At 39.3% G+C, this 11,837-nt stretch overlaps 1 protein-coding gene across 7 annotated transcripts in view; it reads right to left on the reverse strand.

Annotated features, from left to right (window-relative positions):
• Window positions 1–11,837, reverse strand: part of AP3B1 (adaptor related protein complex 3 subunit beta 1) — a 354,279-nt gene that overhangs the window by 31,235 nt on the left and 311,207 nt on the right. For all 7 annotated transcript variants that reach the window (XM_063127965.1, XM_063127964.1, XM_063127966.1 and 4 more), the window contains 2 exons: window positions 1,581–1,812; window positions 595–679 (listed from right to left, as the gene is read on the reverse strand). In XM_063127965.1, coding sequence (XP_062984035.1) covers window positions 595–679; window positions 1,581–1,812 — 317 coding nt within the window. The remainder of the gene's footprint in view (window positions 1–594; window positions 680–1,580; window positions 1,813–11,837) is intronic.

Below are 11,837 nucleotides of genomic sequence, written 5' to 3' on the forward strand. Positions count from 1 at the left end.
ATGAACAAAATAAACAGGATCAGTTTTACAATGCCTTGAGTGAGTCCATTACTAATTTCCATTGCTCTCTTGTAATTGAAGGGTTTTCTTAGGAGCCCACGTGGAGGAATACTGTCAAAAGTTCCAAGTATACAACATGTGCATGAGCGTGCCTTGTTTGTGAGGGGCAACTTCTCTTTGCAGAAGCCATGCTGATTCCTCCTCAGCAAGACTTGCCCTTCTATATGTTTAACAAATCTAGCCTTGATAGAAATCACGTAAAAATTACCACAGCAGAAAGAATGCTAATTTGTAAGCCCTCATTGATGTGTCAGTTTTGGCAACCTTTAGATGGAGAGGATTTGAGACAAGCTGTTCCAAAATAGCTCTCCACATAGAACTGAAGTAGCTACAAAGAGCCACTGTAAAAACTTTTCCTCCTCAAAACTGAGTATATTGACAAACCTTAAAACACTTTCATAAAAACAAAATCCTCCAATCTACTATGTTCATATTAAAATAGTACAATTAAATATAGCTATAAACAATAAAGTACACTTCATATCTAATGCACATAAAAGGTTTCTTTTGAAAAGCCACTAGAGCATAACTTACCACAACTGGAAATTGGCAGCTTGAGTAGAATCACAGAAGTCAATTCCCATTGAGACTGTAATCATTTTCCCAGGTTCAAGAGATTCTAGTAAACATAATGTTTTGAACATGAAGCTAAACATTGAAAAAGTTGCAAATAAATAATACTATCTAGATATTTTAAAAGCCTTTCAAAAACTTGCGCTGGATTCTTTCTTTGTTCTCTTAAATGCTTACTGACCTTGCACAAATTTGGGACAAATATTTGGCTGGCTTCTTGATCAAATATTAGCCATTGTAATTATAAAGGAAATAATTAGATACCAGGAGCTGTTGATCAATCCCTTTGGTTTTAGAGATGTAAAATTCCCAGAAATTTTGAAGCCATGGGGGGAAAATGTTTTTACCCAGTTTTTTTTTCAGAAGCAGATTTTTTTTGGAAAACGGGGGGAAATGCAATATTAGCACTTTATACAGATTGAAAGTCACTTTGTTATTTTAGGAACATTTGTTATTTTAGGTATTAGATTGTAAGCCTATGCGGCAGGGTCTTGCTATTTACTGTGTAATCTGTACAGCACCATGTACATTGATGGTGCTGTATAAATAAATAATAATAATAATAAACATAAAATGTAATTATGTACAAGTTGGTTTGGCATAAAATTATCACATTTGGTATATTAAAAGTATAGTGTATTCAAACAATTATTACAAATTGATTTCCTTTTTTAATTTTTTTTTAAAAAAATTTGGTAACAAATGGATTTACAACAAGCTCCTGAACTATAAGGAACCACTTTGGTTTTGCCAGTTTATGAGGAACAGGCAAAAAAACAATTAAAAACACACACTCAGAAGAAACCATCAACATTAGTAATGAAGAAAAATATTTAGGTCTCCGCTAGTCCTACACAGTGTCAAGCAGACATAAAGCACTCATTCCCATACTTTAAAAGAAACAAAAAAAGTTGCACATACAGTTTCAAGATGACAGTTCAGTTTACCTATTGGGTTAAACATGTGCACTCTCATGCCAGTGGGCAGCTTCCTTTCACTGAAGTGGATATTCTCCATCTTCTGGTCAGTGGTGTTAGTTAGTGTCACTTGGACAGAAACCATTTGATCACTATAAATGCATGGCTGTCTTGAGAACTGATAATGAGCTGCTAATCCTTTCCCACTCATTCGGTGAAGGAGTTCATGAGTCCTCATTGGCACAAAGACTGGAGAACTGACCTGTTATATGTGAAAAACTAAATGTTAATGAATATACACTACCCAGTTCTTGTGGTGGTCAAGAACGGAGGTGACACAAGAAATTCTGGGGTACACAATCAGACTAAATATTACCCTCAAGTGAAAACCTTTTAGACAATAACCACTACCTGGGAAACATGCAGAGTGATATCCAATGCTGTATGAGCATACTTCTGTTTGCACAACAGAACTTACCTTTCCTTTCCTCCCCTGTATTCCAACCACCCCCTGCAAATCTGTTCCAGGGGGTCCCAGAGGGCACTGGATCTGCAGTGGGGAGGGGGAATCTGTTCCAGTAGTGGATTCTGTTCTCAATTCTCCCACTTGAGAAATTGTGCTATTTCGTCAATAACCTCAAAACCAGCTACAAGAAACTTATGTAGTATGCACATTTAAATCAAACCTTTGGTGAGTTTACATTTAATCAACTAACTTTTAACCCATCTAAAATAATATGCATACATACACATATGGATGTATGTGTCTGTGATTTAGAGATTTTCTATTCCGTACAGAAAGTATACAGGGCTGCATTTCTCTTATGTACATAACTTATACAACAACCTTGGATATAAGAAAAATCAGGCTACATCCAGAGAATCTGTTCCACCTGATGAAACCTGTTTCATGTTGCTATTTACGCACAAAGCTTGGATAAAGGTTTGAACACTCACACATGACACTTTTGGGCTGCCGCCCAAAGCCTACTCAACCTAGATATTATACATAAGCATCCATGTCAAGCAGTATTTTTAACCTGACAGTTGCCTGAAATAAAAAATCATTAATGGAGCATGCCCTATACAACGTGTGGAACTCAAAACAATATCCAGTTGAGTGGATGGGATTCTTTCATGTAGGGCAGATTCAATACAAATGTTGTAAACATATTGGAAAAAACCTTTCCCTAAATGGTTAACATGCATTTAGTAAATGCAAGATAACACACTACAAATCCCACTGGCATATGTTTAAGAAAGTCATCTATGCACTTTTGGATGTTTTATGAAAATAACCAATCAATTCTGCAGACACAACATTATTTCTAAAGGAAATCTGTGTGCCTGTAGATAGAGAGAGACAAACCACACATATTTTATCAGTTTATTACAGTAAGCAAATAAGCGTGGAATGAGAGTGCACATAACTGTCTACTTAGTGCTTACTGAAACATTTATAAGAGCTGTTATTTCCCTAATAACAGACAGACAGCGTGCAATTTTAGAAAGGAGAAAAGCTTCATATTTTCAACACTTCACTAAAAAGTAACTGAAGAGTGTAAAATGAAAAATACTCTGTGCAGTTAGCTGGTAATGGACCATATTATCAACTCAAGTTAGATTTATATGATACAAACTAATCACTAATAGTTATTTTATGACATGGCATGCCTGCTTCTTGGGGGGTAGACTTAAGATTAAAATTGTAAAACTTTTAATGCCACTGTTTAAAGTGACAAATACAGATTATTATTTTTAAAGGACATGTGAATTTTCAAGCTGCTGCTCTCCTTCACAATGTGACTCAGCAGCCCAGCCAGGGGACAGATCATGGGATGCAGTGACAGGAAGCAGTCCCACAGGTCACTTCTTTGGCTGCAAGCATCAAGTAGTATTATAGTTTTGTGTGAGCTAGTTGAATACAAAACCATTCCAGATTTGATTAACTCACAAGATCACTTCAGGTTAAGTTGAAATGAAGAAAATAGTTCTAGGTTTAAGAGAGTTTAATAGGTTTGTACCAGATCACCCATGTTATTGGCTGAAACTGCATGGGTATCTCTCTGCGTAAGAGTTGAAGACTTCAATTAAGTAAAACATCAGGATCAAAAAAAGTAATGCTTACAGTTGCAAGGACAGCCTGCACAACTTGTAGCCTATCAAGCCCAATGCACTCTACCAGCCATTTATAGCAGCCTATTACTGGCCCGGTCAACCTTGTATGGCTATTTCTCTGGGGCTGCAAAAACAGAAGGTTCACAGACCATACCTATCAGATGCATTTGGCTTGGTAGATCACAGCTTGTGAAAGATTTATCTCCCTATGTAAATTGCATTCGTAAGGCATTAAATTGATAAATATTAAGGACACCTAATTCAATATGCTAATAATGAAATAATTCTTCTCACTGCTTTTGAACATTCAAATGCATTTTTCATTTAAAAATAGTTTTGTACAAACATTATTCATAATTTAAATAAATATAATTGATATTAAGAAACTCCTACTTTTATATGAATCTCTATGTGGGATTAATACAGATTGCCTAACTATGTTATCTAGAATTAAAGGATTGCTATAATGTAACTCCACCACCCCTAAAATATTGATACTGAGATGGTACCCTCCCAACTCATTCCCCGCCTCTTTTCCTATTTTGATATATGTGAATGTTTTTCAGTTTAATAACACTGTGAGGAGAAACTCAGACTGATAGTATGCAATGTGTCCAAAAAAGGACGTGTGACTGCATAACATATATGGTTTATTCAAGAAACACTTACAGGCATGGAAATCCTTTTTCTGTAAGAACAGTGGTCTAAATAATTTAATCTTTCTTCATAAATTACTTTTCAACTGAGACCACACTCTCTACCTACAAGGAAGAGCCGTTAGGCTGGCGAGTACTAGGGATAGGTTTTTCTTGGTGGTGGTGCCTACACACATTTGGAACTCCCTCCAAGGAGATACGTATGACTTCATCGCTGCTGGCTTAAAAAAATAAAAAATTAAATAAAAACCTTGAAGGCTCTTTTATTCCAGTCTCCATTTGGCCCTGAAAGGTGGGTTAAAAATCTTTTAATTAAAGAAACTGCCCAATGCTGAGATAAACTGAGATTGTCCTACTGCGCTATGAGCTATTTCCTCTTACATGTACTGCTCTAGTAACATTGGAAAATTTAGGAGGAGAAGGGGAATTTTTTGTAAACTGTCCAGAAGGCTTTGGCAAGAAGCTACAGTGCCCACACTGCTCCCCAAATATTCAAAATGGCAGCCACCCCTGCAATAAGAAACCTTGTGGGAAAATTCACCCACAGTGGCATCTCACTATTGCAACTAGGTGACATACAACAGAAGATGCCTAGGAGCTGAACTTGAAATACTTAGTTGCAAACATACTTCATTATGCCTGACCAGCCTTTGGTGAGTGTTAAGCAACACCACTGAAAGATTTATCTGGCCAACAGATAAAATGCCAAACAGAGTATTAAACACTGTTAGGTTGTCAGGGGTTGCTACTTAAAGATTGTGTGTGTATGTGTGTGCAATGGAGCATGATTACAATTTTCCTGTGCATGTTCATTCACACAGAGGCCTTAGCTAGACCAGACTTTATCACGGGGCGAACCCCGGGATCATCCCTGTGCGACCACATGATGCACAGGGGATCCCGGGATCAGGGAGGGATCATCCTTCCCTTGCCCCGGGATAGAGCCCTCCCCTTTGGGCCTGGTTTTCCCACGGTCTCGGGCTCAGCCCGAGACCGTGGAATGTGTGGCCCATTGCCGCGGGTAGACCCGACTCCGCACGATTCCTCGCTGGGAGCCGCTGTGCCCATCGGGGGTAGGGTGGGGGGAGTGGGGAAATTAATTTAATTTTAAAAAACACCTTTTGGTGCTCAAGCGCTCCTGCTGCTTTAAAAAAAATAAATGGCAGGCGCAACACCTCTCCTCCTGAGGTCGTCGCATCTCACGTGTAAACAGAGGAGGGATCTCATGTTAAACACAATGCGAGATCTTCCCTCCTCCGTCCTGGATTAAAAGGTAGGTCTAGCTAAGGCCACAGATAGCATGAAGGATGCAGAGGGGAGTAGTTATTTCATGCTGTAAGATGTGTTCCAATTCCTGGTTGCAGTATGGGTCACACTAAGACATATGTCAATGACACTCCTGATAATATGAGAATGATCAAGATTTTGGGGGTCCTTTTTGCAATTTCTTTCCACTAGCCAAATGTGTACAAAAATGGCCTATATTTGGTTTATGTCTTATGCCTATAGTGGGGTTCTATTTAATTGTGGCTATGGGTATTACTTATCTAGTTGCTCCTAATAGATGCTTTGCACTATTTTATTTGTTGAATGAGAATCCCTGCATATTAAGTGACATCTTTCTGCCAAATCCCTTGTCTTTTGATCAGAGCAGGTGAGCACTATTCACAATGTCATCATCAGAATCCTTTGCAACAGGTACTATATGTTATAGGTACCAATGCACATCCCTCACCTAGTAGCTCCAAAAATGATTAACTTGAATCAAAAGCCTGTTAAGTCAAATGCCCTTTATGTTTGGACAAGTATTTTCCAGTCTAAAGACACTCCAGGTAGTTAACAATGTTAACCATTAAAACAATTATGAAATACACAAAACATAGCCATCAACAACAACAAACAAAAATTAAAGTAAGACAACATATAGCCAGAACCCAAAGATACTAAAAGCAAAAAACTATTGATGGAGCAAAAGGTACAGAATAAATCAATTTGTCCCCCAGCCCTAATTTCTGCTTTAAAAGTCAAGTGTTTATTGCTTGTGAAGAGAAACTAGGCATCACAGCTGAGACTGACCTGTTGTGTATCCTATATGACATAATTCACACAGCAAGCCCTCTGTGGCTGATGTGAATACATGAGAAGGTTCATTTTCAATTGGGCCTAGAAATGAGCCAAAGGAGAGGAGACGGCACAATTGTAACATGCTCTAAGCATCACACACACACAGTAAAGAATATGGCCATTGTGTTTTGAAGCACTGACATTTCCAGAAACGTCCAAAGGAAATACTATACACAGCACTTTATAATTGTGTGATCTAAAGCATAAAAAAGCTATCTTTTCCAGAAAGCAACACAAATGAGCATGTTTCAAGTATGACCAGGCCGGTTTCTGAAGGTTTTCTGTATAGTTTTTTGTTGTGATGCTGGTGACTGATATGACTAATGGAAAACTGTGACCTTTTCATAATAATAATAATAATAATAACAACAACAACAACAACAATAATATCCACGAAAATCAACAGAGTCACATTCCCTCTGTCCATCTCCTGTTGTAGATCGTCCAGAATGTCCAAGGCAGTCTGGAACTGAAAACCAGGCCAGAACCAACAATTATTTGTATCCTTTATTTGAAAAGGATCCAAATAATCAAGATCCAGGAACACTAGGAACTGTCATCACATATTCAAATAACTTGCCCAAATAAGACATTTATTAATTAATTAAATTTATATACCGCCCCATAGCTGAAGCTCTCTGCAAAGAGATCAATAACTATTTAGGTAATTGAATCTAAAGAAGACTTTTTTTAGGAGTCTCACAATGGCCTCCTTCAAAACTGCTGGGAACACAACTTCTCTCCAGGATACACAGACACTTTCTATTACTAAAGACACTAATCCCACTCTAGTGGTTCTAATTAGCCAGGAAGGGCAAGGGTGCAAGTATGCAAGTAGTAGGTGTCCTCTAGAAGAACCTTGGTTCACTTCTGCAGATTGCAGAAAGTATCCCAATGAAACATCATAAAAACAATATGGCAATGGCTACAATGAAAGATGGAAAAATGGGGGTGGAGAGTTCTTTTACCCATTCCAAGTGTTCCCAACCACCACTGTGGGTGCTTCAATACGAAGAGTAAGGGGAATCGCCAGGTCTACTATGCCAAATTGCCCCTATTTCTTATTCCAACAAATCCTTACCTGTTTCTCCAAGACCTTGAGAAACAGGTAAGGATGGCATTCCCCTTGCTAAGCCAAAAGCTCTACTCCAGGTTCCTGTCTGCAGTGTGGAAGCATAGGAAACATCTTGCCTATGCCTTGTAGCATAAGAAGCTGCCTTCAGGAGGAAAAACGATCTAACCTGTGCTGACCGGGCGATCCACTATTAAGAATCTTGGGCAGATTCAGGTGCAGCACTTTACCTTTGCCCTCTAAGGGGAAAAGGTAGTCATTTGCTTCTACAGAAAAAAATAAAAGGGTATATACTCAGGGATCCTTTGGGATACAGGTCAAACTTACTCTGCTCTCCAGCAATCACTCTATTTGGTTAAGAAGTGGCTGAAGTTATTTGCTTAACTCCCTGCCTCCTCAGCTGTGTTGCAGATTGATTTTTTTTCTTTATCCAATAGAATTTTATGGGAGCCACTGAGAATTGAGCCAGCTGTCCTCCCCCACTCTGCAAGTAAAAAAGCCCACCGTGGCCTCAATTCTTGGCCATACTAGAATATTGGGGGGAAATTGTAGAATTTTGCATGATAGGCCCCAGCTTTACCACATTTAGCTGTTATATACAATTACTGATCTATTTCCATAATTAAACCAATATTGATCTTTTAAGCCAACCCTGTTCTTTAGTCAATGTAATATCTGTGTCATTTCAAATGGGCATAAAACTGGCATGGACTTTTGTAAGCCAAAAGGTTCACAATAAATCTGGGGAGCAAACAACAACCCAACAACCATGTGGCAGGTTATTTCTCTCTCCAATTATCATTTTGAACTTTATACACAACAATGCTTGAGATATGTTACACTATTTTAAATTTATCTTTAATCTTCCTAATAAATAGCACATTAAAAGGTGCTGCTTTTGTGCAATTATGAGCCTCATAAACAGCATGTATTTGGGTATAACTCAACTGAAACAAGGAGGACAACATCCAGCTCTTTACTCTAGAAATTCATCGTTCCTGAGCATTCCCATAATTTATTTACATATTTAAGTAATTAAACGATCTGTTAGAATAGTGCATGTACGTCTTAAAGTATCATCTTTCCAGTACAAGAATGAAATATGATTCACCGCATTTCTTAAAACATTATGACTGGTTTTTACAAGATGTAGCTGAAAGCTTTACACTGACATACTTCATAAAGCGAAATCCTCCAAGTGCCCTGGAAATGTGAGGTGCAGTAATGCGAATGTGGCTTGTGCCAGTAGAGTGCTTTGAAATATGAGTCCTCCTCATGAATATTAAGGTCTGTCATATGCCGCAGATTTCTCTTGAAACAGTTGACTTCACTGAGACTAGTTACATGCTTTGGTTTTATAAATAAGCTTAAGCACTTTGCTGAATCAGTCATTAACTTGCAAAGTTGTCCACTAGCAAAAGAACTTTAAAAAAGGCAACATATTTGATCTTGCTGAAAGCAGAAACGGTGTAGAAATTATGTTAAACTCTTTTGAAGATACACCGTTTTGAAGGACAACCCTTCATTTATTTAAAACATTTTAATCTCATCTTTCAGTCATAAGGCCGCCAAGGCAGTTTACAAAAGAAAACATTTACCAGAATAGTAATAAATCTAAAATTATGCAAAGATTATTAAAGCAGGATACAATTAAGTTAGTAACCCACATATCGAGACCTAGCAATATTTTAACCTGGCACCTTGCAAGTTGTTCTGAAGAAGGAATTTCAAAGCTGAGGAAGAACCACAGAAAAAATCCTATCCCTGGTAGCCACCAACTTCAAATTTAGGAGCATCTAGAGCAGGCCCTCCGTAGAAAGATCTTTTTCAGGCATGGGACAAGGATGTTTCTGCAGGTTTGACTATGCATAAGTACAACATTTGGCTTTTACTGGGGCCTGTTCATGTCTTCGGACATATACCTTCATCCCAGACCCAGGTTTCTGTGGGTCTGACATGGTAGGGATCCACAGATGACATTGCACACAACACACAGGCCTACTATTTGTGTCTATTTTGTGAAGAGTAATGAACTTAGAGCTGGAAAAGAAAATAAACATAGAGCTGGAAAAGAAAATAAGCATTAAACACAATGTATATATAGGGTGACCACCTAGGAAAACCCGGTTAGATCCAGTTCTGGACCCTAGAACCAGGGCTCTGGACAGAGATTTACTTATTGAGTAAATCTCTGGAAAAATCAGGACTGGATGTATCCCTTGCGCTCTCCTGAGCCGGCTCAGAAGACAACCTGGGAAGCAGCGTCAAAACCCCCAGACATGAAGTCTTAATTCACGTGAGACTTCCGGTGAGACCCAACTTCCTGGATGTCTCGCAAGATTTGAGACTCCTGGGAAAGGCGGATGTGCATACACCAAATAGAAAGACCCCAGCTATCGGCAGGAGCAGCAGAGGCAGAGGAAACTCCGAGCACGGCCAGAAGCGAGGAGGAGGAGGAACAAGAGCACCACAGCCCATGGCGAGCAAAGAAGGAAGGTGAGGAGGCAGTGGCTGGTGGCAGCACTCGTGGCTTGCTCTAGCCCAGGCCAGTGTGCAATTATGCACAGGTCCTCTCCGGAAGATTGCATTAGCCTGGGAGACTGGTATAGGGGGAGGCATTTATTGTGGTAATCTGGCCCTGAGTTGTATAGGGCTTTGTATATTAATACTGACACCTCAAACCTAGCTCTAAACCAGAATGGCAGCCAGTATATCTCCTTTAACACAGGCATATATCAGTAACCTAGCTGCTGCATTCTGCATTAGCTGCATCTTCTGAACCAGCCTGAAGAGCAGACCCACATAAAAGACATTGCAATAAACCAAACTTGAAGTTAGCAATGCATGGATCACAGTGGCCTGGCTATCCCTGTCCAAAAATGGGTGCAGTTGGCCTACCAGCCAAAGCTTGTAGTAGGTTCTCCTAGTCCAGGAAGTCACTTGGCTGTCCAATGACAGTGATGTATCCAGGAGCACCACCCAACTGCAAACTTGCTCCTTCAGGGAGAGTACAATCCCATTCAGAGCTGGTAATTCCTTAATTCCCATGCCTGTGAAAGGTCGAAATGGGACTTAGAGAGATCAGCATCTTCTGTGATTTTATGTACCCCTCCCTTTTTTCTGTTAAATTAATGTTTGTTACCAATAAGGAAAAAAGATTGCTCTCTCAAAGGGAGATTTCAGACATGGTGGAGATGTAGGTAGGGACAGGAAATTTAAATCACTTGCAGACCTCCATTTTGTATGAAGCTACTCACTGCAGAACAATCTTATCTAGTCTTTCTTTTGAAGGCATAATAGAGGTTGGATCCAGATCCAAATCATGATCAGACAGCTTTAGCGTCCCAGCTGCCTTGAGTGCCACTTTTGATAGAAAGGTGAGGGTACAAATAAAATAAATAAATGTAAGGTTTTAGCTAAGGGCAGGGGTGGGCCCTCTGGATATAGAATCATAGAATCCTAGAATAGCAGAGTTGGAAGGGGCCTACAAGGCCATCGAATCCAACCCCCTGCTCAATGCAGGAATCCACCCTAAAGCATCCCTGACAGATGGTTGTCCGGCTGCCTCTTGAATGCCTCTAATGTGGGAGCCCCCACAACCTCCCTAGGTAACTGATTCCATTGTCATACTGCTCTAACAGTCAGGAAGTTTTTCCTGATGTCCAGCTGGAATCTGGCTTCCTTTAACTTGAGCCCATTATTCCTTGTCCTGCACTCTGGCCTAGAACTCCTATCAGCCCCAGGCAACATAATCATGGTGGAGGTTGCAGGCCAAACTATCAGGAGGGCCACAAGTTACTCACCTTTGCCTAAGGTGGGCTCCTGGCAAGTACCCATGAACTGTTGGCAGGACTGCATTCTTCAGTCTATAGAAGGTGGCTGTGTAGATAACTGACCCACAGAATGTCTACCAACTACTGGGAAATAGCAGCCTGAACTGAAATAGTTGTTGTGCCCAAGATAAAACCATGAATAAAGGCAGGAGAGACTTACACTGTGCCCAGCATCCTTACTAATCCCTATATCTGAATAAACTTCTTGGAAAGATCCTTAACACTGGTAAAAAGCATTATTATTATTATTATTATTATTATTATTATTATTATTATTATTACGCCTTTTCCCCAAGTACTGGGACTCAAGATGGTTTACAAGATTAAAACATGTACAATTAAAACATATAAATATAAATTACAAAAGTTAAAATAGAATTAAACCTACAGAAAAATTTAAAACATGTTAATTTAAAAAAAACTGTAACAGGTTAAAAGGGAGGGGGAATCAAATACATTAACACAGGTCCAGTATAGTTCCAAA

Source organism: Elgaria multicarinata, chromosome 6, assembly GCF_023053635.1.
Source record: "Elgaria multicarinata webbii isolate HBS135686 ecotype San Diego chromosome 6, rElgMul1.1.pri, whole genome shotgun sequence".
Lineage (NCBI taxonomy): Eukaryota > Metazoa > Chordata > Lepidosauria > Squamata > Anguidae > Elgaria > Elgaria multicarinata.